Source organism: Phaeodactylum tricornutum, chromosome 18 (genome assembly GCF_000150955.2).
Source record: "Phaeodactylum tricornutum CCAP 1055/1 chromosome 18, whole genome shotgun sequence".
Classification (NCBI taxonomy): domain Eukaryota; phylum Bacillariophyta; class Bacillariophyceae; order Surirellales; family Neidiaceae; genus Phaeodactylum; species Phaeodactylum tricornutum.
Genome location: NC_011686.1, coordinates 353,292 through 379,748, shown reverse-complemented (window position 1 = coordinate 379,748; position 26,457 = coordinate 353,292). Strand labels below are relative to the sequence as shown.

The window sequence follows — 26,457 nt, the reverse complement described above, 5'->3', positions numbered from 1 at the left end:
GTCGGGTAGACACCATGCGTCCTCATTTCAACTATAGCACAACTTCTGCGCATCATGCTGGAAGAAAGTGAGAAGCGTAATCTACTGAACGTCGATGACTATCAAGTCCTGGCGAAAACGAAACTACCCCACTCTTTGTACGAATACCTTGCGTCCGGTACGGCGGATGCCACCACCTTACGAGAGAATCGGGATGCCTTTGCTCGCTGGTACTTGCGACCTCGTGCGATGCGCCCTGTCGGTCGAATCTCTACCCGCATGGTACTATTTGGACAAGGACTCAGTATGCCGGTATTTTGCTCTCCCGCCGGAGTCCACGCTCTGTGCCATCCGGATGGTGAATGCGCGACAGCCAGAGTTTGTCAGGATTTGGGCCTCTTGTTTGGTCTGTCCCAGCACGCGACCAAGTCAATCGAGCAAGTTGCGGCAGCCGCACCACAATCGCACCGGTATTATCAAGCCTATATTCTCAAGGATCGGAGTATTACCGCTCGATTGGTGCAACGAGCGATTCAGGCCGGCTACAGCGGCATATTTTTAACGGTCGACTCGGTGCGATTTGGCTATCGAGAAGCGGATGCGCGGAATGGGTGCGTTTGCGAGATTGACTCTTTCTTCATGTCTTATTTGGGAGTGGTCGCGTACAGGTATTGTTTGTGTTTAATCTTATGCGCGCTTCTTTGCTGTTCAGTTTCGACGCTCTGCCATCGCCTCATCGGTTGGCCAATTACGACGAGGTGCGACAACAAAATCTAGATCAAACATACAATGCAAAGACCCACTTGGCCTGGGATCAAAACTCGGAGCTTTTGTTTGAGCAGAACGTCTCTTGGAAAGATGTAACGTGGTTGAAGGAAGAAGTCTGTGGTGGTCTACCACTCATCGTTAAAGGCATCATGACCGCTGAAGACGCCGTGCTAGCCATCGAGGCCGGTGCCGACGCTATCATGGTGTCCAACCACGGTGGACGCCAGCTAGATACTTGTCTAGGCTCTATTGACGTCTTACCCGAGGTCGTGATGGCTGTCGGAGGCCGCGTACCAGTCTTATTAGACGGCGGCGTTCGCCGCGGAACAGACGTTGTCAAGGCATTGGCACTGGGTGCCGCGGCCGTAGGATTGGGCAAGCCACTCTTTTTTGCACTGGCGTGCGGCGGCGAAAGCTCGCTGAAAGACATGCTTGAGATTTTGCAAACCGAAATAGAAGTCGCCATGGCCTTGTGCGGATGCGAAACGATCTCCGACATTCAGTCGTCTCACATAACCCGACACCCAGGCGGCCACTTTCAATCGAGACTATAGCACAAGGATAAACAATCTCCAGTCTGGAGTCGTGAATGTCAGTGACGTCTTCTGACTACTGATGGAATGCATTGATGGTCTACTCTGCGGGAAATGGTGCTAGTAAGAAAGGGGAGAAACACGTACTCTTCAAAGATGTTAAAGGCGACAGAGACAAAAAAACTAGACATGACACACTCTTCCTGAATGGGATAAGAAACCTGCAGGTTTTTAAACGGGATGTACAGTTCATTTCATGTCGAAGAAACCGCCCAAGTCAAATCTAGGGCAATTGGGTTGCTTCCCGAAATCGACGCCAGACATCGGTAATATATTCTCCGTCACCAGGAAAGTTAGGATCACGTGGAGCCACCACCAAACGTTCTTTGCCCCATTGTATTGTATAGCAAAACGAGTCATTCTTGGCGTCGGGATCACGTGCCGATCGCTTCATTTCTTTCTTGCTGGGCCGAGCTGGACCAAGTTGCAAAGTACCCCGCGAGAATGGTAGCTCAGTCAAGAGGGGCTCAAGCTCCTGCAAAAGATTTGCACTGTCCACCCTACCACTTAGATGGATCAGTACTGGTTTACGTCGTTTTCCACAGTGCTTGGTAATTTTTAGCGACGGAATATTACGTTTCGACTGTCGTCTTCTGGCACCGTGGATCGACCAGAAAAGCGAATCGATTTCCGCGTTCGTCTCTTCAAACGTCTGTTTCTTGCAGATCTCGCCTAGTTGCTGTCGGTGCTGGCGAACAGCAATTTCGATTCGTTGCTTCTTTGTCTCGACAAAATGACCTTGAACGAGTCGTTCCACAATTTCCCAAACGTCCAATCCAACGATTACTTGTAGTCTGTGTTCCATACCCTTAGATATATCGTTGGGGTGTCTCTCAAGTAATTCTCGAATCTTTACTTGTATTTCGGATTCGTCGAACATAAAGTCTAGGAGCTTTTCGACAAAGAGCTCATGATGTACGAAGAACGGGGTCGCAAACGGCAACATGTTTGGTTCATAGTCTTGTTGCAAAGACTTCGCTTTCTTCATCGGCGATTCCTCATCGTTGATTTCATGGCCAACAGCCCTGTCACGGTCTTTGTTGCTTTCGTCTTGTGGACGCTTTGCCATTCTTGCGGTATAACTTTTTTATGACGAAAGGTTGAGGCTGTGAACAAGCAGTCAGGAGCGTTCGGGCCTATCCGAGACCCAGTGATTTCTCGATGGGTTGGTAATTAAACAGTTTGTTGAAGTTTCTTCCGTGTTCTGCGTTCCAGTTTCGGATGCACATCGGAGGGATGGTAGGCGTAGCTCGGTGAGAGCTACGATGCATTGTGTGTCCGTTTGGAACCGCATCGATGGTCATGGAAATCCGAGGAAATGACGAAAGCAGATGTATTTGCAAATTGAAAATGTCCATTTTTCTCAGTCGGGGGATTTCGCACGTCTGCAAGTCATTTGGTCTTTTTGGGTCGGAATTAAAGACTTCTTGAATCAGAACAGTTAATAAAAAAGGTCATTGGTCGTTCAACGTCGGCATTCAGAACAAAAGTTTGAATTCATATTAAAAGGCCTGAAATAACGATATAAAATGTTACTTTATCCGAAACCGACCTCCGGTATGTCTATATGCAAATACCTCTTAGCCGTGGGCGGTCTTCGGCACCACAATCTTGCATTCTGTATACAGCTTTGAGAGTGTCATGTAGACAAAGTGTTATGTCCTCGACTTCGTCTCGCCGTGAGACTTGTTTTCGGTTTCGGCCTTTCTCAATGTGACGTGATTTATCGTTCGAGGACTTTTTCATCCGGACATTTGTAATACCTAGATTTTTTTCTCAAAGCAGCCCAGGTCAAGCCATATCAAATTTGCATTTCCACCGGGGTAGCGAGCAGTCACCAATACATACATATACACGAACCACATAGGTAGTAGTAGTCCAAGATTCGTTCTCTTAGTCAGCAACCTGCCAGTCAACTGTAAGTCCGCGCAACCAAAAAGAAGAACCGACCAAAACAGACTCTCGTTTCCAAACCAGCAAGCCCTTGGACGCCGTACAGACGCAAACTGAAAAGCCAAGGTGCTCTTGAAATCGTTCGATGAGCCATCGCAAAGTATATCCAATACATTCCAGATTTAGAGAGCACGCCTTATCTACGCCCGGGAGATCACCCAGTGTTTTGATGACCTTTAGCTTTGCTATGCGGAATGTTCATCGATTAGTCGCACGGCGTTTCTTTGTTGCTGGCAGTGACAGAATCCGCGCAGGGAAGCCGATTCCCTGCCCCTTGGCAAGCGGTCGCACCGTCGTTGCCGTCGGCCAATATGGGTTCCGACACGATTGGTTGCTTCGACGAGCTTGTTCCTCAACAAGCAGCAACGAGGTGTCACATGCTGATGTTGTAGAACCCGAAACTATGCGCGAACGCCCAAATTCGAGCAGCGGACACATCCTTCGACAGAATGATGATGAACTCGACGAACTGGAACGGGCACTAAAGTCAGCACTAGAGTTGTATCAGTCCTTAAGTCCTAACGATCCACGAGCTCGGCCCGCCCTAGAAGCGGTAAGGGACTGTTACGAAAATATGCTCTACTGGGATGATGCGCTAGCTGCGGAACAAGCACTGGAGGAGTTGCTGCTCGTGGAGGAAGATGACGAAGAACAACAAGCGGCCCGGGCTTATCGGCGCGGAAAACTGTATATGCGGCTGCAAAACCTTGTCGAAGCAAGCCGTTACTACAAGGAAGCCTTGAATATATATGAACGTATTTACCCAGAGTCGTATCGGGCTGAAAAGGGCAATGTTTTGATTTCCATAGCCGGAATTCGCTTCCACCGTGAACAGCTCCAAGCGTCTTTGCAACTTTTAATGGAAGCGGAGCCGCATTTTCGCAAACACGGATTGCTGCAAACGAGCGAAGCGGCTGCAAATGATCTTGAGACTCCAAATTTGGGAAAGCCGCACGTCGATCTTGTCAAATGCCTACAACATCAAGGACTTTTGCATCGTACCACGGAAGACTTCGCTGCTGCTTTGAATGCCTACCAAGAGGCATTACATATTTTGGAAACCTTTTATTGCTCAGACACAGAAAATGTGGTCCAAGAACGCCGGCAGGGTTTGCAAATGGACGTCGCGGACATGCGGTCCGCTTTAGATGAATTTGATTCCGCCTTGGCTATGTACGAAACAATTTTATCGGAGGACAAAGAAAGACGTCAACGAAATGGAGACAAGGAAAGTACGGCGCTGGATGGAGTCATGCTCCACAGTATGGGCAAAATAAATGCTCAGCTTGGGAACGTTGACCTCGCCATTGTGCAATTGACTCAAGCCTTAGATCTGAAACGACAATTTGTCGGTGAATTTCACCCCGAAGTTGCCAAAACACTTTCGGCTCTGGGAGCTGTACAAGCCCTGCGCAGTAAGCAATCTGATCCAGATACAGGTTACGATGAGGCGCGCCGTGCGGCACTTGAATGCTTTCAGCAGGCTTTGTTGATCTCGCGTATGCATGCTAAGGAGAGAGAACGAGATCCCCTCGTGATGCTGGCCATGCGAAATATTGCACTGCTAAAAGGAGATTCTGTGCCAAAATGGAACAGCGTCGAGGAGAATGACAAGCAAAAATAAAAATGGGATCTCCCTTTCGTTTGCTTCTTTTTAATTCTATATTCGTTGTCAACAGTATTACTTTGATTTCCCCCCTGCGATACCCTCGTAATCAAGCTCGCTATGACGCCAACTGTTCCAATGCTTCGTACGAGGGTTGCAAATAGGTGCGTGCTGCCTTTCGAATCGCTTCCGTCGCTTTGGATTGTTTTTGATGAGAATCTTCGGTAAAAATTCCAGCCTTGCTGCCCCTTCCCTTGCTATATTGAGAGGCTACTAAGTCAATACGGCGCACCTCCTCTGGTCCCATTGTCACATTAAGTCGGGTGGGCAGCACTTTAAGCAGCATCGGTTTGAGGGAAGCGTAATTAATAGGAACTCCTTGCAGCTGTGAACCATATTGTAGCTGCTCAACGGCTGTTTCCGTGATAGTCGCCAAGTGTACGGCACAGTACTCTTCCGGTGACAGCGTTTTCAAGTTTGTTGTCGCGCTACTTCCACGGTGTTGCCAAACACGATGTACGCTGGTCGGCTGTGTATGCAGTCGTTGAGGACGGACGCAGTTAGCATTACGCGGTCCGTTGGCTAGCTGACTCATAAGTATTTCAACAGGGTCGCGGTACACAAACAACCAGGGAGTGGCGGGGAAGGCTTGTTGGAACACCTCAATATTGCGACTTCCGAGGGATTGAACTTTGAAAAAGACCCGTGTTTCCTTCAAGTCGTTGGAGCGACTCATGAGATAGACGACATCACGTAATATACGTGCAGATATTGTTTTCGCACAGTGGGAATAGTCCTCGCCACAGACTGTTTTGAGAGCGTGTAGTGGCGGTGGCGATTCCGAGTACACCCGGTGGGCCGCAGGATTCATACCGGCCAGAATATTTGCTACCAACGTGCTCCCACATCGCGATTCGTGGAAAACAACGGCCGCTAAGTTCAGAACGTGGACGCTACTGACGCGACGAGGGTTGATGTCGCTATCTCGTTCCCGCGCAGCCTGGACTACTTTCCCAAGGTCCATTTTTCGAGGACCGTCACAGGAAGCGCTTTTGGCTGTCAAGTCCCGAAACATTGGGGTGCTGGCCGGATCCAGCTTGTGCACGGACCAGTCTAGGGTGCAAAAGAAACCGGTTATACCCGCGTATGGAGTAGCGGACTCGTGATCGTAAGAAGTGTTGCTATCGGCTGTTACTGAGGCCTTACTGGCCTTTTGCAAAGCGTCGGCGTCTTCGACCCGGATATCCACTAGGTGCAGTTTGGCGAGTAATATATCTTCCAGAACCTCTGCTTCGCTCAGATACGCCATTGATCCTCCTCGCCCTCGCGTTCCCCAACGAGAAGGTTGATGTGGTCTTGTTGACAGTGAGAATGGCTTTTTGTGTCGAACGTGAGACTTGACGGCCAATAATATTGCCAATAGAACGGCAAAAGAAACCAAGACGATACCGACTCTTCGACTTAGCGCGCGACGAGCTGCGTGTCCATTGTTTTCTTTCATGCCTTTGCTTGTGCTTTCTGGTTCGTCCTTCCGTGTGCGTTTGCTTGATGCGTGACAATGATGATCTAATCTATAGTGCCATATTTGGTTTGTTTGTGTTTATACCGTTGTGTCTATCCTCATGAATTCGTTCGTGGCTTCGTCTCGTCGAAACCCTTAAACGAATCAGGGTCCAAAGTCGCACGAGAGGCATTTCGTCCAATATAAAGAAGAAATATATATGTCTTGATCCCGTGGCGTCACACCAATGAAGAAAGTAAGGTAAATGTTGACAGCGAACTGATGTTAAAAAATTGAGATTGTACTATCGGTCTAAGATCCTACATGTAGCATCAACACAACCATAAAAACGCGAGGTGATAAAATGTACTTTTCCGTCTCGACGGCTGTAAAAAGTCAACCCATCTCTTCCAAGAGTAGACAGAGCTCGATGTACCAAACACGTCACAGTAGGACGAAGGAACTGAAAACTACACAACATGACGGACGATTGTTACTTTTCAACGAAGTATCAACCTCAACAGCTGTCCTCAAAATGGTCAAAAGCATTCAATCGATGATTTTGAAACGCTCTGATTCAAAAGGACTTCCTAGCGTTGATTCCAAAAGCGGTACTGAGTGCTCATTGAAGAGCAAAACGAGGGGGATATCATAGATATGCGTGGCCACACTATTCTTTTCTCATCAGAAGCTATTCAATGTGTCACTCAGAGTTTAGAGCTATCTCAATTGGCGGTCGTACGTACAACTAATTCACGACACCACATTAAAAGCATTGGGTACAACATTGACAATCAACATCATCAGTATCAAGGCAGTCAGCCCACAGATCCTCTAGTTCGCCATCTTGCTCGATCAAAGAACAAACAGAAGGAGGCATTGTGATGCCTTGGAGTTGGTTGTCTTGCAAAAGAAACTCAGATAAGTTCAACAAACTTCCTGTAGGGATTGAAGGAATCTCTCCGGTCAAAATATTGCTGTTCAAATAAAGATCACGGAGCTTTCGAGGTTTGCCGAAATTTAAGGGGATTGGTCCTTGCAGCAGGTTGTTGTTAAGGTATAGAATTCGAAGCGATTCGGCTTCGAATAAGCTTGGTGGGATAAACCCTGTGAACCTATTCTGTGCAAAATCTGCGAAATCCAAAGCATTCCAGTTTCCGAACGCATTGCGAATCTGTCCATCGAAGCGATTGTTGCTCAAAAGCAGATTTTCTGGGGTAGGTAGGAGAGTGAGGATTACAAAAGGAGAGAAGATTTGGAATAATCCGGGCCGCCTTTGACGGCGGCCTGGAAGAACTTACGTATATTGCTCAGCCCATAGAGCAATATTGGAAGATTTCCAGACAATGAGTTAAGGTTTAAACGTAGATCTTGGAGGTTGTTCAAACCACCAATCGCGTTGCTCACAGTTCCCGTAAGCTTGTTTTGGTCAAGTCGTAGTACCACAAGATCAAAGTTTCTAAACAGCTCCTGGGGAATACTGCCTTCGAACATATTTGCCTGACCCAGGAATTCAGAAAGTCCCAAGTTGCCGAGCTCGGACGGGAGCGTACCCTCCAATTCGTTTTCGTAAATAAAGAGGGATGCTAAATCGACATCAAGACAAAATGTGAGGTTTCCAAGGGAAGGATAATTTTTAAAACCGGACGAAGCAACGACCTACATAATTGATTCCCAATCAAGCCGATTTCCGTAGGAAGTTCTCCTCTGAAAAAGTTGCCAGCCATCCACATCTCCTGCAGCTCATTCCAGCCACCAATTGATGAAGGTACCGAACCATCGAAAGAGTTGAATGATAATCGAAGACTGCGTAGCTTCTTGAGTGAAGATAGCGTGAGCAAAGGGTTACCTTCTAGAAAATTGTCTTCCAGGTCTAGATCTGTCAGATTACGTAAACTGCCAATGGTCTCTGGAAGCGGACCCTCTATGGTGTTGTCGTTCATAACTAACGCCTGCAACGCAGTCAATTCTGAAATTTCTTTCGGAATCATCCCCGTGAGGTTGTTTCTACCTGTTCAGTACAGTTTCCAAGCATCAGTTTGAATCTGCTAAGACGGCATTCCTTCTAGTTTGAGTACCTACCTAGTTGGAGGCCAGTGACTCCGCCTTTTTCGTCACAGTTCACGCGTGCCCAGTCGCATTCCTCCATGGACGACAACCAGCCCGTACTTTCAATCCAACTCGCCCCATTGTTGCCTCCTAATGCAAAATAGATCACTGCAACAGAGTATCGTTGCTTAACAGATGGGTATATGCAAGGGTCTGTTGTAATATCAGTGTCGAGTAGCCACAAAAAGGCTTGGCCTTGAGGCAGGGATCTGTTTAGCAAAAGATCCTCTGAAGTTACTGATTGCAAAAGTCCGAGAAGAATATCTGAACGATTAAAACCGTCGCAGATAAAGTTTGTCGGTTGCTCTGTGGCAGACGTTCCGGGATATGGATCAGTCGATCGGATCGGAACCTGAGTGGGATATTTAGATGATGAAACAGTCGGCGCAGAATTAGCGACCGGAGCTATGGATGGAAAATCAGTAAACGAGACTGAAGTGATTGGAGTCGGGGAAGAGGTTTCAAAGCTGAGAAAAGCATCCTCTTGGGTATGTCGTCCCGATCCCGACCACAGTAACTGTTCAGCATGAAGAAATGATTCTGCTTCGCTGAGTTTTAACTGACGGGTCCGCCTTGTACCGTTACTTTTCTGTTGTTCTTCCGCCTTGCTTAGAGACAATACAGCCGAAACAACAAGGAGCAAACAAGGAAATCTCATTGTTGCACGATGATGGTGAGATCGGTTTGAAATAATGAAATGAAAGTTAGCTCGTCCAGGCCAGTATTTGCTGTCTATGAAAGCAAAGACGTTGCGAAGGGGGACCTATGAAAATTCCCAAAACAAAGACTGTTATGATCTTTTTAGCAATAAGAAAGTGTTGACTGCAGGGAGATTGCTAAAATTTGTATGAGTCTGTATACCTCTAAACACAAACAAGCCTGTCTTCCTGTCAGTATCACACTGGAAAATTGGATGGGTAAATATATCGAGAATTTCCAATTATCGATCTTTTAAAAATTACTTATTCGTCAATTGTAGTCGGCCAGACGAAAGGTCATCGAACATATAATCAGACATTCTGTGGGGAAAAAGAGGTTGACGTCACGATGTTGAGGTCTTGGTCTTTTAAATGCGAAAGCAGCCTCGTTTTCATTCACAGTCAGCCGCTTTGCATCGAGTACACAGTTCCTTCTATCCCGTCATTTCAAATTGCAGTATAGAGGATGTGGCGTGTAAGTCTGATGGTTCGACTCAGCTAGGAACTCCCAGAAAGCCGCAAAACAAAACAATGGCCGAAAACAATAGCAGCAGTGGCATTAAAGTCTTTCTTCATATAAATGGATCTCCCCAGCAATCTGAAAAATATTCTACCAATGCCATTCGAATCGATAGAAACAGCCGCTCTGATGGCCGCGTCGAGTTGAACGTTTTGTTTCCTTCTATGGTTGGTACCTCAGAAGCACAGCTTGCAGCCGCACTTATTTCCGACGCGATTGAGCAGCTCGGTAGAAATGTGGACGTAGAAATGATCCAACTTAGTGGGCTTCGTTTCTCAAAAGGAGGGGTCGATGGACTCAAAGCCGCTTTGTCTATCCATGCTTTCTCAGTGAAGCACGAAGTCTTGACAGACATCGATTTTTGCAAAAAGCTGCCCGGCGACCAAGACGCACTTGCTGCTTTTTCGTCAATCTTCGCTGCTTTTAAGCTGAGTGGACTAAATTTGAGTGATAACACAATTGCGGGGTGTGTTTGGCGCTTTTGGGGGTCACAATCGAACTTGAAAGTCCTAATGCTATAAAACGTTGAAATGGACATAGTAAGTTTTGAATCGCTCGAGTGCAACTGGAACTGGGGCGTTTCTTTAGGAGACATCAATATTGAAATGGGAAATGAGAAATTGCATGGGTCGGGCGGAAGCTGCAATCGTAAGCAAAGCCTTACGTAAGTGCTTGAACCTTTTCAGTGTGCGTTGTGTCAATCGTGTTGTAGAATACGAAACGGCACTACCATGGCAAGGACTGAGAGACATGGCTCATGATACACTGCATAGTAGCGGTCGCTGTCTTGGACATCTAGCAATGGAAGGCTGCAATCTTGCGTCTGACAACATTGCATCGCTTGGGCTTTGCGGTGCGTTGAATGATTTTCCTAGAATGCGCACTCTCAATCTAGTACGCGTGGGTCTTGATGATCAAATAATAAAGTTTGTTTCTCTCAGTTTGGGGAGTACTGGGGACTGCCTCGAATGGCTTGATCTGACTGGGAACCAGATCGGGACTGTTGGTGCGAAGTCGCTGGCGTGTCTAGCCCGTACACCTAAGATTGCGAAGCGTCTTCAGTATTTGTCACTGGAAAATAACCAAATTGACAAGGCTGGGGCAGTCGAATTGCTGGACGCATTTGGACGCATTGGATCAAACAAATTTGATCTAAACTTAAAGGGCAATCCATGTGACATGGGTGCAGTTGCACTTGAGATTGCAGCCAGTCAATGCTATACGGAGCAGCAAAATATTGATCTACTCAAAGGAAGGGATGTTTTACGTAACGACATCCAACAAGCCCAGAAGAACGCACAGAACTAATTGCCAGGCAAGCAGAAATGAAGAGAAACTTATCCACATTTCGAGAGGAGGTGGAAAAGTTAAAAGACGATCGTGACACTCTCGTTAAAGCCTTCAAAATAATGGGATCCCTGGAGCAGGTTGAGGAGCACCGAAAGATTTTGAATCGTCTGGCAGCATTGGAGCAGATGGTATTTGTTGCGCCGTCTCTTCAGATATGCGGACAAACATATACGGAGCCCTCCGTAAAAGATATTGTGTCGCTAGATCACTCGGGACGCTCCGCAACCTCTGCGAGTACGGCACCATGTACACCAAAGAGTATATCGTTATCCAGCAGTTTATCTCCGTCCCCACTCGAGTCGCCGCGACGCTCCGGTGGAACGAACGTCCTGTTGAAAGCAACTAGTGAGCGTTGGGGGAATATGCTCAAGGCACAACCTACTCCTTGCATCGTTTTATCAACGAATCGAAGAAAATCTGCAATGAATCTGAACAAACAGCGGTCTTTGTCCGACCGTGCAAATAGTCGAGACAGAGAGACAAGCAGATAAAGTGATCGGACAAATATCGTAAATCGGAATTACCTCACAAGACATTCGCAGTAATAGATATCACAAAAACACTTCTTACTGTTAATAAGAGTTCAAATCATCAAGCAATCTGAGCTCAAACAAGTTTCGTGACTATTGTGGAACCATTGCGCTGATCAGCATATACACTGGAAGGAGCTCGAGTTTGGTCTGTTTCCTCAACGTGTGAGCGAACGTCTGGCGGGAGATTCTAGTTTACGCTTCTTGTTGACTGATGCCTTATCCGTTGAGACGTCGGATTGCGAAGGCAAACAAGACATTACGCGTGCCATTAGGGACGCGAACATTCCCTGGGTATGCTTGGCTGAGTCTTGCAAAGCCCTCCGAAGCTCTCGTCGGCGCACAACGTTGGAGGCCAACTGTAGTTGAATGTCGTGCTGCTGTTCGTCCAATGTCTTTTGCCACGAATCATGCGTATCCAAGGCGGTTTGGAGAATTCGCTCATTGTCCGATTGGAGGTCGGCATAGATCTCGTCCAGTGCTTGCGCAAATCGGCCGTGCGCATGCTGCCAACGATCTCGGCCTTGCAAAAAGAGTTCTAGGTTGGTACGGGTGGGTTGATACTTGGCGAGCTCTGTCCAGTTCGGTTCCTTCTTGTCACCGTCGTCAACATGTTTTACGATCGCTTTAGGGCTTTCGAGCTCACGGCACGAGGTCGTGCATGAATCCGGTATGTCTGACGATGGGTGTACCTGTGGAGGTTGCGGCAAAACCTTTCCAACCAACGAAGAATACTGCATTTGCCAAGCCGCGTGGGAAGCTTCCAAAGCTAGCAGCAACTGTTGACGTCGTTCGTGATTGGACACAAGGGTGCGCGTTATATCGGATTCCAACGTCTCGAGACTTTCTTGCCAAGTGTCGTGTACGGGAACGGCCACATTGTGGATCATGCCAGTAACGGCAGTTTCCAGTCCTTGCTGACAATGGTCAAAAGCTTGGCTAATATTGTAAGCGGCTCGTTCGCGACGCTCTAAGCAATCTTGAAAGGACTCAAGTTGTATTAAGGAGACAGATTGATTGTCTTGGCGAATTTCAGCGCAAATTTCGAGCCATTGGGTATCGGCCGCCGTGACCTGCTCGTTGTCGGTTGCATGACTTTCCGTATCGAGAGGATCGTTGACGTCGGAATCGGCGACACCTTGAGGCTGCGAACTCGCTCCATGGACGCTCTGCAGTCAGATTATTTATAAAGTCAGGTCCGGTGAGATGTGAATCTCTCGTGTGTTTCCAACAGCTCGTGCACAGGAAACCATTGTTGCGTAGTCGCAACACATCCCGCGCTCTTTTCGTAGATTCTTGGGGGGACGACAGACGTACCATAGATATCAGCGTATTTCGCGGATCCCGACTCGGACTATCGGTCCGGTGTGACTCCAACGTAGTCAGGGCCTCCGTATCGGTGACACTGCGGTTTTTGCACCCCTCGGGCTTGCATTGCTTGGTCGGATGCGGGGTTGTCCGAAAGTGCGGATGCGTCATGCTGTCGTTCTCGCTGGCAAGGGGGACCCGAAACTCGACAACGACGGGAGGAGACATTTTCGATGGACTAAACGGTGGTAGCAACGATGGGAGGGCACAGGTATTGGATTGCTGAGAGTACGAAGGACGCGTTGACCATGGTCGGAAGACGAAAAAGTGACGGGAAAAAAGAGGCAAATGCCTTTTTTTCTGGAAGTGTTAGAATTGTGTGTGTAGCACAAGAGACACTTCGGCATGTCACCAGATGACGCAGACGGTGCGTGTGCCATCCGTCGCTACTTTCCTTTGTCTGTGCAACTATGGAAGCCACTCGTTGGTTCTAGTAACATGTAAAGGATAACTACTCTAAGAAATACTGCGGGAGCTCTTTTCCCACTTCTGGTTGGTAATCACCGATTGGAAAAGAGCATCTCGTAGGGCACTAACAGGCCAACGATTGTTCTAGGCATAGCATACTTTCATTAGAAGCATAACCGTCTTCTAAAAACCCGGAAATGAGGACAACTGGTAAAACCGGGTTTCCGATTTGCGTTTACGGGTCTTTTACGCTGACTTTTTCGGAATTTTCCTTTGCCAAAAAGCCCAAATGACAGAGATCCGTTGTCGGCCATGGAAAATCTCGCCTTTGATGGAAAGACACACATTGATTTGCACTAACGTCATTCTTGCGAAGTCCAGTAGACAGGGAGATTGAGTGAAGAGGCTACAGGGCGTTGTTGTTGTTATTGTAACTCTCCCTGCAAGCAGAGCCGTCGCGATCCAGACCCCCACACGCTCGCTTTGCGGTGTGGACCTTGGCACACAGACCAAAGCAAACGCTACCCGAGACGATGCAAGCCGTGGACGAGTACACGGATTACTCGTGTTCTACGTCGATTGAACGCTTGGCGCGTGATGTGGAAACCACGCTACGCAATTGGCACGTACACGAAAGTGATCGGCACGTTTCCGTGCGCGACAAGGAGTCGCAACAGTTGTCCCCGATGCAACGTGGCGTTTCGGCTGCGACAGCAAGCGTTATCGCTAGTCAAACGGGTAATCGGCACCTTCCACACGAAGATGTCATTCGAACAACGGCGATTTCTTGGAATATCTCGTACTATCGGGTCGACGGTATGAAAATATCGGCCAATGTCGATTTGGATTTAACACTTTGGGACGGACCAGCTTTGCGGAGGACAAACTTGACCAGTAGTGCTACGTGTTTCGACGCGACCAAAAGCAAGCACGCGACAAAGGAAGGCGACTTGCCTTACAGCCTCCAACGGCTTTCGTTTCTGAATGAGCTCCCACACGCTTTATTCGACGACCTTTCGGCCCTGTTTGGTATTGGACAGCATATTACATTGACACCGAAGCAGCCGGACCATATTGATGGTGATCTGCTGAATCACCTGGCTGAATCATTATCGCAGCGGCACACGCAACCTAGGACTGCCGTTCCGGCACTCCTGCAGGTTCTGTCGTCGTGGCTACAGACCGCGTTGAACATGGCTGTGACGTCCTGTCAATGCATCCTACCCGTCTTCGGGATCTGGGGTTGCTATCGCAAGAAATCTACTCTGCTTCAACAAAATAATTTCACGACACATCGTGGGGTACTGACACCTCTCTGGCTACGAGCGATTCCAGAAATGGAACAGACTTGGCAACGTTATCAAAATCGGCAGCGCAAATTTCGGAATCGTCGCTCCACGGTTCACGTGAACACGCAACATGCTGCTCCCATTGTTGCAGGACACCTATTGGCTGATGAAAGCGTGGCTGCCAAATTTTCTTTGCAAATTTTACCGGCTTCTTTGTCGACTTGGAATACGACTGATCGACCGTTACGGTGGTCGACTTGGGCTAGACTGCTTCAGCGACATACACAGACGAAAGAGGTTGCTCTCTGGGTGGCTCGACACATTTATGTCTGGGACAAGCCCCAAGCATATTCCCGGCATCGTCTTTTACTCGAGCCAAATGTGAGTTACGATGACCTATATAACGCCTGGCGAAGAGATCGCGTCCAGAACGCTAATGTGAATCTCACTACGGAGAGTGTCGATGAGTACCGTGCGGAGTGCCGCGCCTTAGTTCTGGATATTTTAGACCAGGCCTGGGGCGCGAAAGCCAAACGCGAACCACTGTGGGGTCCACACGATGATCCCGTTGCGGCTGTGCACGTTACTGTTTCCTGGAACGATCGGTCCCTTGGTACCGACGGGGAACAGCCACTACTTGCCTTGCCACTCAAAACACGTTCCAAGCGGAATATGACAGAGTCGGACTTGATAGATGCAGAACAAACAATGGAAGAATCCCTCTTAGATCCTAAAAAACCGAGTTCCTTTGCCGTCCAAGTCTACTACGATCACGAAACCCCGCAAACGCCATTGGCTGCCACACAGCGGTGTGTGTTGGCGGCTTTGATTCGCACTGCGACGCTTCCAGAAGAAACAATGTTGTCACATCTAGTGGACGAAACTTTGATGGACCGATGGGATGGTAGTGCTGGTAATGTTGTGGCCATGAATTTGGGTAACAAAGCCCATGTCAGCCAGTTGACGCAAGCACTGGTCGCTGCCATGGACTGGACGCACGCTTCTGAAGATATGATCGAAACTTGGCAGGCCGACGAGATTATTGATAGTATTATGGATGGATGCTTAACGCTTCGTTTTCCTAGTCCACCCGATGTCGTCTTTACTGATTCTGCTCCGCCTATTGATCATGCCTTCAAGCCGATCCTCAAGTCAGCCTATCCCGGGCGGCTTTTGTCGATTCTCTTTTCGCATATGGCCCGGGTCCGGTCACCTTCTTCGATGGCAAGAGTATGGAAGATGTTCGTATTGGAATTGCGGAGGCGATGGGATGCGCGGGAGAGCTTGCCCAACATGACTTACATCCCCGGGCTGGATCCACCACAAAATGAGGCCAACTCAAAACGATGCTTCTCGAGTATCGGAGTGTGGGCCAGCTTGTCGGCGCAAGTAAACAGCTCCGAACCAGACCCAGATGATATCAACTGTTTGATTGGACAAAAGTTACAGGTAAGGGCTGTCACAACGATTCAAAAATTGGGTCTATCTACTGTCCTAACGGAAAAGTGTTCTTTTGCTTTCCAGGTTTTCAACCTGTGTTTGGAGTCGGCTGTTGCATCAGAAATTCGTGAAGTTGAACAAATTGAAAAACGCCAGCGCTTGGAAAGTAGTGACGATACGACTATCAATTCGTTCGGACTTGCGCCGCGGACCATATTGAAGTCGACTGGTACGCGCGCTGAAACGTTTTCGCAGCCAGGGGATGCAAAGCCAACAAATACTCTATCTAGTGCGTCGAGGCACAGTGATGCCAAGCAAGCAGCAACGATTGCAACAACTCGAACTCTTTTTCATGGATCAATGGTAGATGGCATGCCAGAAATCGAATCACCAGACCGTTCTCTGGATGACGATACTAGCACCGTTTTAACATGTCAGTTCTTCGATGCGGAAGAAGTTGACGAAGTACTGTTTTCCTCCAATATGTCAAGGGTCGATATGGAGAAATCCTCACTTGGCAGTATCGACCATACCCAAGTACGTGAACGCAAAGGCGCAAGATGTCCGATGAAAAATATCAATCTGTTGGAGACTGGCGACCAGCTATACGCTCCCTATTTGCAGAGGCCCTACCCTTTGACTGATGATGTCATCACACAGCGACGGATGATGCTTTTGAAGCAGAAAAGCAGCGGGAAAGCAAGCAGTACTGTGCTGAGACGAATGGAAGTTGCGCACCTGCTGCAAAAGCCGAAGCTTCTCAGCGACATGCAAGCTTTTAAAGCTGCAAACCCGAATGCTATCTTTCAAGACTTTGTTAATTGGTATGGCAACCCGAGAGATCCGCTGGAAGAATATGAGGAATCATTGTCTTTGGCCCTGCGTCCTGGAACCAGCGATACCATCGAAACAAAGCTGGACAAGGCTAAGGAAGGAATTTATGTACTGTCTATGACACGTGATTTTTGGACTGGGACATGGAAAGAAGCGAAGCCACTATCTGCATCGTTTCAGGAGCCTTTGTTTGATGCAACTATGACCGTCGAAATGATGTTGGACTTCCTTGAAACGTTACACCCTGCTACTCTGCTTTGCCAAATAATGGCAGTAAATCTTACAGCTGCCTACTTTACTTTGAGCATCTCAGCTGGAGAAGCTACTAACATTGAAAGCGTAATGGCGGCACTGGAGTATCTCCGTGGGAAAGTGGAGCAAGCTTGTCAACTCATATCGGTGGATACTACTGCTGGAAGTGGGCCAAGAGAGAAAGGGGAGGACGAATCCAAGGATGTTTCCTGTCGCATTGTGTCGGTTGAGTCTCTCTCTGCTTGCGAAAATGCCTGCGTCGCTATTGGCGAAGCGGAGTTCATAATTTCGAAAGCCAAGTCGCTACTTCACAAGTTTCCTGGTCAATATCAGTTTGTCGAATGTATTTTGAAGAATCCCGAAGGATGTGTAGCTGATCTGTGCGGCGAAAATGGGCGTCGTGATATATTGAAAGCCATTGTAGAGCAGCAACAACGCGTCACCGGAACGACTCTCAGCGTTCCGCCCGTACCCTTTGCGCGAGAGTACGTACTTCGAAACTACGATGAAACTAAGCCCTGCCAGCTTGCTGTACGTCAAAGTAATATTGGTTTGGACGGGGCATGTAACGGCTTAGTGCTAGCATTGGGCAAATGCATTAGAGAATAATAGGTAATGCTAAAGAGAACCTTCCGTACACTATTTCGCGACTGGATGAATATATCTTACGCGTCTAATATGCTCGAGAACGGCCGCCTCGACCACCACTTCGGCCGCTTCCACCTACTTGGCTACCGCCCCGTCGATTCTGATAGCCGCCACGCCCGGTGCCACGCCCAGTGCCCCGTCCGCTACTACGTCCTCCACCGCGACCACCAGCACGGCCACCGCGACCACCAGCACGGCCACCGCGACCACCACTGCCTCGGCCGAAGTTGCCACGGTTTTGCCAGCGACTGTCGTTATTATCCTTCCAGTATTCGTCCCGGTATCCGTAGGCTCCACTTTGCGAGTCCAGAAGACGCTCGTTGGCCTCGACAAGACCGGAAGCTTTTTCTGCAAATTGCAAGGCCATCACTTGTAAAGAGGTAGGCTCAACCTTTCGCAAGACAATCGTTTCCGTTGGTTGATCCCAGCTAGCGTATAGCTCGCGATTGATAATCATCTTGGAGACAACCGAATGGACTTCGCTCTTGCTCATTTCGAACATACCGCAAAGCTGGCTAAGCGACAAGGAATCATACTGGGCTGAAAAGGAGAATAAATAAGTCCGTAGTGCCTCCAGCTTGATTTTTTCCGTAAGCATTTGCCCAATTTGTTCGGCCACTCCTTCACCTGGAACCAGCTGCCAGACATCAAGGTTCGTTGTCAAATCAGAACATGTCTTCCAGTCGCCTTTCTTCAAAGCCATGGATGCCCTCATGACAAAGTCGCGAGTCTGTTCTGGAGGACCGGTGAAAACTTGATGGTTGTACTGGTCATGAAACTTGCGAAACGATCGGGAGATGACACGGTTCCGGCGAGTACCATTGTCGCCATCGATTGCCATTTGTGCCATGTTGGGAACTTCCAACAGCATTGCGCTGATCAGATGGCAAGCTTCAAGGAGGTCCATGTTAATATGTTGATGATAGGGAATCTGCCGGCGCTTTTCGGCTTTTTCTTGCTCTGCAGTCTTGTCGCTGAACCGACCAGTGTTCACTCCCTGGGCAAGCAATTCGCGAACACGGTTCGAGCAGATCTCAGACAAGCACTGATGGGCATCACTGATACGCCCCAAACGGAATGCACACATACCGAGTGTCACCATCATGCGATTAAACATAACCATTGTGGAGACATCTCCTACATTGTAAATAGTTTCCTGCAAGTGTGACATCAGCAGCAAATCGCGAGCATCTAAAAAATGATCGTGCAACGCAAGGTGATATATTTGACAAATCACAGCACGGGTCTTGGCCTGATCAGTGCCATGCTTGTACACAAAACTGGAAAGCCTGGACATGACCTCGGTGAAGTTGACATCGTCAGTATCTTCGAGGTTTGGCTTCCCTTGGAACGCACCGGGATGGAAAGCCTCAAAGTCGCCTTTTTCCTTACCAGCTTCGTCTGCGGTAATACATGCAGGGTGAAGCATAACGGCCTCACCGAATATTTCATAGAATATGGCAGCCTTGTCTACTTGCTTTGCAATCGAGTCATGACGGTAGTATATATGTTCCATGTGCAACATTGACAACGCGGCTGCATCGGTTACCATGCCCTCGGCCTCAAAGTACCTCTGGAAGCGCGTCAAAAGCTCGACTAGTTTGGATTCATCGCGCAGGCGTACAATATATTCAGACGAATGTTGCGAAGTGCGCTGTAAGCTTTTCGTGTATTCTTCCTCGAGGCGGGTAAGGTGGAGAGGCAAGGAACCCACGACCGAAATGCGTTTTTTCTCTTCGTCGGTCAACTTAGACTCTTTTTCGAGACGAACACGTTCGGCACGTTCATCTTCCGTCTCGGTTTCTCCCGTATGTGGGTTAACAAGCTTCTCATCAGACGCCATCGCCGCCATGGCGCCATCCGAAGCGTTTGCAGTCGCTTTCATCTTTTTCGTACCAGCCGAAACCATGTCACTCTCGTCGACGCTTTCAACAACTAGTTTGTAACCATCGTCCACAACGTCCGCAATACGCTGCAAGTACGACGCACATGATTTCCACGTCGCTGTCTCCATCGTATCATCGAGTGTGCGCTGCAATCCAAACTGCGCTGAGATCACGTGCATTAGAATGGGAATTTCGATACGTGGTCCAAACTTGAGTGACAGCCTCGAGAGCGCTTCCAATTGCCGCAAAAGCTGACGACTATCTCGACCTCGGCGTCCTCGTTGGGAAGCAATCTCATTGACCTTGCGTAGGAGCACAGCCGGAGTCAAATTTTCTTCGGCGATGATGGATTTGGTCGCCGTGACCGCTTCCAGCGACTTTTGGGCGGCAGCCGCCTTTTCCTTGGCTTCGGCACGCTGACGCGCCCGTTCATCCTTATTCTTAACAACCTTTTCTTTGCTAACTGTGTTCTTCTTAAGCCAAAGGGCACGACCCTTGAGCTGCGAGTAGGCCCCAGCGTCCTCGTCTTCCGAAGAACTAGAACTGCTGTCGGCTTCCCAGTTGACTTCTTCGTCGCTCTCTTCGTCCGAAGCGGCACTGTCACTATCCGACTCCTGCAGCAAGTAGATATGGAAAAGCGTAAGCAATATCGTTGTCATCCAGAAGAGCCAAGGCTCAATGTACGTGTTCGCCACTCAAAAAATGATATGATCGTTGGTCTCATGCAATCCTATCATGACTGCCCCGTCGCTTTGACAGCGACATCAGACGGACACAAAGAGACAGCCATCGGAAACGAGGAATTCACTCTCGCAAACCGAGATGAATAGGCATCCTCGTGACGAGTTCAAGCGCAGCAAACAGACAAGCAGGAACTTACCGAACTCTCCGAACTTTTGCTGGAGCCATCCGAACTGCTACTAGAGCTTGAACTCGACGAGCTTCCAGAAGAAGCAGCACTATCGCTCTCCGGTTCGCTCTTTTCATCATCGTCACTCACGATAGGATTCTTACGGTAAGCATGCATCACGACCTCGTACGCCTTGTTGTGCTTCTTGTATGTCAGTTTCATCCGGTTCAAGGCACGACCCTGTCGGGCACTAAGCTTCTTAAACTGTTCCTTGTCCTTGAGTCGCTCCACAGCGTAATCTTCCAAGTCCACCAGAATACGCACAAGGGGACGTGGAACGCCTTCCGCCAAGTATTGCTTAGCCTTGATCATCGCCTTGGTGAGCTCATCAAATTCAGTCTGAATCAGGTAGTAATCACGTGCTTTCATTGCGCCACGCAAGTTCTTGATGTGCTTTTGGAAGGTTTCCAACGCACGTTCCTTTCCCGATTTTACGACGCGTACTTCATCTTCGGAACTGTCGCTGTCGCTCATTTCAACCCAGCGATTGCCGGCATTGCCTCCGGCGTTGGAGTCGTCCGAGGAGCTGTAAACCGAGGACGCATCCGAACCGGAACCGCTCTCCGAGGAATCCCCGGCAGCCCAGAATCGAGACATCCTGCGAAAATGATATCAATAATCTCCTAACTTTTTCTCTGTGTGTAGTGTATTTATAAACGTAGCTTACGGAAAGACAAACGCTTTTTGAGACAGGTGGAATAGAAACCTAGAAAAAAAGGAATGTGCTGTAAGACCTCGATGATTGTCGTTCATCGTTGCAGACGTTGGTCAGAGCCGCACAGGCCTTAGAATGGGGTATGTGCCTAAACATAACCCGGATCTGGATAGGTATCAACACTCTACATAGATCTCAAAACATCGGAAATAGCTTTCCAGATTGTCTAGGCAAATCTTCAAATCGGAAAATTTCAGCATTTGCATTTACACTACTAATGTAAACCCACTTCAATGGATATACCAAAGAAAGCTTGCTCTCTATACGAATTATCACAATTGTTTTAGTTCAATCCAAGGCAAGAGATGCAATGCCTATTCCAACATACTGAAATTTCGCCAGCCAATTATCATTGTACCAATGCATTCCAATGAGCCTAGCGTTCGTGAATCAAAATATATCTTCGTCAAGTGCGACACAATAGGGTATTCCCACAACCAAATTGAATTGTCTTTAAAGTATGCAACGTGCAAATTGGATCATTCAAACGTATCCAATCAAGAGGGCGACAAAGCTGCGTATTTTCCGTGAAGTCCCGATCGATTCATGGCTGAAAGCTTGTGATTAGATTGCCAACGGGACACAAAGCGCGAACACTTCTCATGGTTGCAATACTGTCTGGGCCGCAATATCCCTTTCCAAGAATAGCACTGGCTGCTAACATTTCAGTTGCTTGGGTTCTTCAAATTTGGGAGGTGGTGCACGTTCAAGCGCAATATCTGATACAGACAAGATTGGCTGTGCGCTACAGTAGCCAACATATTCGGCAAAAAAATGCCTTCGTCCTCGGACAACGGTCTCCTTCTTAAGCCCTTTCGATTCACTTCAAGATAAAGCTTTACTTTTTTCCAATGAGGATTGCTCAGTGGATTTGAGGATCTTCCGTTACAACTACCGAATGATACTTGAATGTTGCTAATCGTGGTATTTTGGTAGCAGAGTACCAGAGCCAATGTACGCCATGCACGACTCGCTTCGTGACCCCGCTGCCACCCGCTCCAACACCTTATCTCAAGATGTTCAAGTGTCAGATTTTCGGACAAGGCAAAGAAAATACGACGCCCCGCCTTAGGCGTCAAAGTGGATCCCAACGTCAGAGATCGCAGAGATGTCGACTGTCGTAGCAAGGATGCAACGGACAGGCTGATCTCTTCCTGGAAATCGAAGCCCAGTAAAGCCAAGGATTGAAGGGACGAAATAGAAGATAGGCGATTTATACACGGGGCCAGCTCTTGATGATCAACTCCACGAGATAAGTTTTCCAGATGAATGTGTTTTAAACGCGGCAAAGCAAAGATCGTCAACAGCAACGGACGCACTTCTCTGCCCATGTTCACACAAGCGAATCGCCTCCATGAAAAATCTTCCAAGCTTTGAAGTCGGGGTAAATGTACAATTAATGATGGCAATAGTTCGTATTCTTGGATAAATGCGACATTTTTCAAAGTCAATTTTCTTACATGTAGAAAACAATCGACGTTATCGCATCCCAAAAAACGAATCAACACGTGCGCTGGCATACAATCATGACGCCCGTCAATCTCCACTTCATAAAGTGACGGCAGCCGACATAGCACTGGCCAAAGCGTCTCGAGTCGTTTGCTTGCCAAAGTGTTTAGATCATGTAGGTTTTCCAAATAAATGGTGAGCTTTTGAATCGAAGTATTGGTCAAGACAGAAAGCAAAAGCTCCTGAAAAAAACCATCCGCCTCGGTCGTGTCATCCGCCAAAAAGTTCAAGGAAGCTTTACGAATCTCCAACTTAACCGGGATAGGGTCTATCTGCCGTAAAGTTGTCAATATTTGTGGTCTAACCGCCATGGTGTGAAGCTCAGGACAGCAGATCGCAAGAACATGCGAATTTGCGCTGATGAAATGGGCAGAACAATACGGGACTTGATTGATAGTCAATCACATGTTGACAAGAAACGAAATACAGGACCGAAGTCCTACGGAAGATTCGTATTCGAAAGTTAGGAATTTTTGGTTTGCTTTGTAGAGATAAGTAGATCACTCTATTCTTACTAATGCTATGCAATAGGATCGGAAAATGCGAGTCCCTCGAACAAGAGTTAACTAGTTTGTGTCCCTTGAACCATCGAAATGAGATGAGCTTTTAAATCATCCACAACCATACGAGAGGGACAGAACAATCATTCATCGCCTCTTTAAATAGATAGTTATAGCATGCTGAGCCGCTCAATTGTCATGGTATGGTCCAAGCACGATGCTGATGCCCACGGGTGGGCTCGACTAAGGCACCAGATCGTGTCTGGCACTGCCCATACCAAATAGCCCCCTCCGCGGCGACGAGGCTTTCCCCTGCTGGAGCACCTTTTGGGGAGCGAACCGAAAAATCCGTTGCGCTTCCGGGACAGAGTTGTCCCGCAATACACGGGCGATACCACAAACGTCGGACAATGCCAGTTCCCCCTGGTCGGATTGCAAAAATGCGTCGAACCGGGTCTTATCAAAAATGACACCAGGGATGTTGCTCAAACGCATCTCGAGGATCTTAACTTCTTGCGGCCCGAGAGTGAAATTGCGATCGCGGTCGACTTGAAGACAAGCCGTCATTATCTGCTGCATAACCTTCGTTTCCAAAGCTTTTTTTATATGTTTCTGAATTTCACCGTTCTCCTTAACCGTGTCAAACAGATGGTCGACCTTTGTGCCAGACTTTTCGGCAATACCCTGGAGTTTCCCTTCAACTTTAGAGAGGCTGTCAAAGAATAAGCAAATGAGGGTGATATCCTAGAACGCAGCATCCTGCATGCTCGGAATTATGCCAGTGAGCCCCACTTACCTTTCGACATTGTGCGAAAGCTTACTGACAGACATGTGGAGAGTCAAGTTTTGCTGCATGAAACGATTAGCGCTCTGTCTCAGGGAATTTTGTAATCCTCGCATTCCTCCCAGCTTGCGAAGCATGTGCTTTTGTACGACGACGAGCGGGGCGATGAGCATGAGCGTGACGGAGGCTAAATCTACCAAATGCGCCGTCACGAGGACAAAACTGGCAATCGCTGCGAGTAACCCCGCCACGGCGACGCTTCCGACAATGCCGAGATGCGGTCGGGTGACGAGACTGTCCGACTCTTCGCCACCAACCGTTCCGTCGTCGTTGAGTGGATTCTTGCCAATGTTGTTCAGCGTCTGGTATGCCGTTAGGGTGGCCTTGACCGTACCCAAGCTGCGAGTAGTCGTCTCTTCCGCCATGGCTTTACCGGGAAATGCTATTGGAAATGGAAGAGGGATCAACTACAAGTCCTTGTAGCCATGAAATCAATTTCAGGGATTGGCACAATGGAATGGGTGGCCTTTTTCCCGGAAGCAAACAGATCTTTCTGTTTCAGAAAATCTATTCTACAATTGCTAATACGGGACTGAATGTGCTTATGTATTGACTTTTTCCGCCGATCTATTTATTACAATTTAGGAAAAATCCGTTCTCAAAGTCAAGCATCTCGCGATCCCGTCCTAGGCCAGTCCGATGTTCGTGAGGATGAGACTGTCGGTGCACCGTGGACTTTGGCGGACCACTATTGTTCAACAACACAGCGGCTATTACAGAAGACAGGAGCAGCATCTAGATTATGACAGCCACTGTATCGACTGCGGATCCCGAATTGGGAGAACGATCGCCACTATTAACCGGAAACGGCGAAGAGCCTAAGCCTTTAGAAGATATCAAGGACCACTACGTTAAAGAACAGGTCGTTGCCAGTATCGCCGGCGTTAGTTGTACGTACACAACGGACACACCAGTAAGACGTTCTTCCGTGTGTTCCATACCTCTGTACCAAAAAAATGTTTTCCGGAGTCGATTCTCACATGCGCATTTTGTCGTGGACTATTTTAACAGTTATAACGTCGGTGCTTTCCTTGGTTTTCCAAGCCGCTGGACACCCTACAGTGTTCGTTTCAGGTCTGCTGGGGACAATTTTGGCACCGTATGCTGCTATTCAACAACGGAAGCTTACCGAGGTGGAGGCTTTGGCGGAAACGAACGAGCGATTAACGTCGGAAGTCGACCAACTGGCGACCGAAAACGAACGCTTATCGACACAAGTGCAAACAATGGAAAAGTCCGTCGCCAAGTACGTAGATACCGATATATCTGCATGATTCGAATTTCTTACGTGTTTGTTCTCACGCCCTCCCCCACCTACATATATAGTCTGCAAACTATGGAAGAAACACTTGAAACTCTACAATCCATGCAGGGCGAATCGGTTGACGAACTCGAAAACCAACTGGAAGAATCCAAACAGATTCTAGCGTCCATGAATGTTAACCTAAAGTCTGAGCTTTTGCAGAACTTAATTTCGGTAATGTTGGCGGCCGATGCCAACGGCGACATGCTCTTGAGCGACGAAGAAATTGAAGATCTGATTCATCAGCTCGAAAGCATTCATGGTGTCGAACTCAAGGAGCAAATGCTCAAGAATATCATTATCGATGCCGGTCGGAGTGTGGCGGGAATAATGGAATTAGCGCGCCATGTTTTATGTGACAAAGACATCCCCGAAGACAAAAACATTTTTGCCTTGGTGGAAGAGTACAAGTAGACCGGCAGATTGTCACCGGGCCTTGGTCCTACTCACGAGAGAACCATTTGTTCAATACGTCGTCAACCTTTGTCGTATTTAAGGTTTCGCAAAATTCGCTTCCGTGGAATGAAAATTCGAAGCGGCTTGGACCGACACTTCGAAAATGGCATGACGGCGTACCTTGTATAATCCGTCAACCTTTCGACCACCTCGTACAGTATCTTCGTTGTGTCACACGTTGAATAATCCATTTACTTTAATAGTAGCCATATAAGTTCTACCATCTTCAGCCGTGTCGCTAGAGCAAGTGGAGAAGTATTGCTGAATCAACGCTTCTCTGTTCCATTGAAAAAAGAAGATTGCGCTCTGCTTTGGCTTGTTAAATATGACGTCGTGAAGAGAGTAAGATTTCTTGTTGATACCACTGTAAGAAGCGGGTTGAGTCCATCGTCATCTCTGGTCGCCAAAACTTCCCTTGCATCGAAATAAGAGGAATTGAGAACATTGTTTCAACAAAGCCGACACGTTCGTTTTGCAGGCGACATGCA

General features: G+C 48.0%; 11 protein-coding genes across 11 annotated transcripts; 5 read left to right on the top strand and 6 right to left on the bottom strand.

Moving 5' to 3' along the window:
- The first annotated feature begins 8 nt into the window (after positions 1 to 8).
- Positions 9 to 2,418, top strand: GOX (glycolate oxidase). Its single transcript, XM_002183179.1, has 2 exons — positions 9 to 590; positions 692 to 2,418. Exons 1-2 carry the CDS (start codon positions 55 to 57, stop codon positions 1,299 to 1,301), a joined length of 1,146 nt encoding a protein of 381 aa, XP_002183215.1. The 5' UTR covers positions 9 to 54; the 3' UTR covers positions 1,302 to 2,418.
- A 960-nt stretch (positions 2,419 to 3,378) lies between these two features.
- PHATRDRAFT_48613 (predicted protein) lies at positions 3,379 to 5,008 on the top strand (the record flags this gene model as incomplete). The annotated part of the gene is made up of 2 exons (XM_002183178.1): positions 3,379 to 4,872; positions 4,973 to 5,008. 2 exons carry the CDS (start codon positions 3,379 to 3,381, stop codon positions 5,006 to 5,008), a joined length of 1,530 nt encoding a protein of 509 aa, XP_002183214.1.
- Positions 5,009 to 5,172: 164 nt separating this feature from the next.
- PHATRDRAFT_39118 (predicted protein) lies at positions 5,173 to 6,400 on the bottom strand (the record flags this gene model as incomplete). Its single annotated transcript, XM_002183048.1, has 2 exons — positions 5,173 to 5,196; positions 5,234 to 6,400. 2 exons carry the CDS (start codon positions 6,398 to 6,400, stop codon positions 5,173 to 5,175), a joined length of 1,191 nt encoding a protein of 396 aa, XP_002183084.1.
- Positions 6,401 to 7,166: 766 nt separating this feature from the next.
- PHATRDRAFT_39117 (predicted protein) lies at positions 7,167 to 9,167 on the bottom strand (the record flags this gene model as incomplete). The annotated part of the gene is made up of 4 exons (XM_002183047.1): positions 7,167 to 7,612; positions 7,702 to 7,986; positions 8,064 to 8,411; positions 8,483 to 9,167. The coding sequence occupies 4 exons, from the start codon at positions 9,165 to 9,167 to the stop codon at positions 7,167 to 7,169; spliced, it is 1,764 nt and encodes a 587-aa protein (XP_002183083.1).
- Positions 9,168 to 9,614: 447 nt separating this feature from the next.
- Positions 9,615 to 11,035, top strand: PHATRDRAFT_48612 (predicted protein; the record flags this gene model as incomplete). Its single annotated transcript, XM_002183177.1, has 4 exons — positions 9,615 to 10,233; positions 10,316 to 10,391; positions 10,440 to 10,580; positions 10,623 to 11,035. Exons 1-4 carry the CDS (start codon positions 9,739 to 9,741, stop codon positions 11,033 to 11,035), a joined length of 1,125 nt encoding a protein of 374 aa, XP_002183213.1. The 5' UTR covers positions 9,615 to 9,738.
- A 730-nt stretch (positions 11,036 to 11,765) lies between these two features.
- On the bottom strand, positions 11,766 to 13,143 carry PHATRDRAFT_39115 (predicted protein; the record flags this gene model as incomplete). Its single annotated transcript, XM_002183046.1, has 2 exons — positions 11,766 to 12,776; positions 12,925 to 13,143. 2 exons carry the CDS (start codon positions 13,141 to 13,143, stop codon positions 11,766 to 11,768), a joined length of 1,230 nt encoding a protein of 409 aa, XP_002183082.1.
- A 555-nt stretch (positions 13,144 to 13,698) lies between these two features.
- Positions 13,699 to 17,807, top strand: PHATRDRAFT_48611 (predicted protein; the record flags this gene model as incomplete). Its single annotated transcript, XM_002183176.1, has 1 exon — positions 13,699 to 17,807. Exon 1 carries the CDS (start codon positions 13,917 to 13,919, stop codon positions 17,805 to 17,807), a length of 3,891 nt encoding a protein of 1,296 aa, XP_002183212.1. The 5' UTR covers positions 13,699 to 13,916.
- Positions 17,808 to 18,129: 322 nt separating this feature from the next.
- PHATRDRAFT_522 (predicted protein) lies at positions 18,130 to 21,092 on the bottom strand (the record flags this gene model as incomplete). Its single annotated transcript, XM_002183045.1, has 3 exons — positions 18,130 to 19,599; positions 19,753 to 20,066; positions 20,648 to 21,092. Coding segments are annotated over 3 exons (2,229 nt in total), but the record flags the coding sequence as incomplete, so codon positions are not given.
- An 800-nt stretch (positions 21,093 to 21,892) lies between these two features.
- On the bottom strand, positions 21,893 to 23,177 carry PHATRDRAFT_48609 (predicted protein; the record flags this gene model as incomplete). Its single annotated transcript, XM_002183044.1, has 1 exon — positions 21,893 to 23,177. The coding sequence occupies one exon, from the start codon at positions 23,175 to 23,177 to the stop codon at positions 22,023 to 22,025; it is 1,155 nt and encodes a 384-aa protein (XP_002183080.1). The 3' UTR covers positions 21,893 to 22,022.
- Positions 23,178 to 23,353: 176 nt separating this feature from the next.
- Positions 23,354 to 24,641, bottom strand: PHATRDRAFT_48608 (predicted protein). Its single transcript, XM_002183043.1, has 2 exons — positions 24,163 to 24,641; positions 23,354 to 24,078 (listed from the first exon to the last, which is right to left on the bottom strand). Exons 1-2 carry the CDS (start codon positions 24,573 to 24,575, stop codon positions 23,610 to 23,612), a joined length of 882 nt encoding a protein of 293 aa, XP_002183079.1. The 5' UTR covers positions 24,576 to 24,641; the 3' UTR covers positions 23,354 to 23,609.
- A 270-nt stretch (positions 24,642 to 24,911) lies between these two features.
- Positions 24,912 to 26,194, top strand: PHATRDRAFT_48607 (predicted protein). Its single transcript, XM_002183175.1, has 3 exons — positions 24,912 to 25,100; positions 25,222 to 25,456; positions 25,537 to 26,194. The coding sequence occupies exons 1-3, from the start codon at positions 24,953 to 24,955 to the stop codon at positions 25,925 to 25,927; spliced, it is 774 nt and encodes a 257-aa protein (XP_002183211.1). The 5' UTR covers positions 24,912 to 24,952; the 3' UTR covers positions 25,928 to 26,194.
- Positions 26,195 to 26,457: the final 263 nt, after the last annotated feature.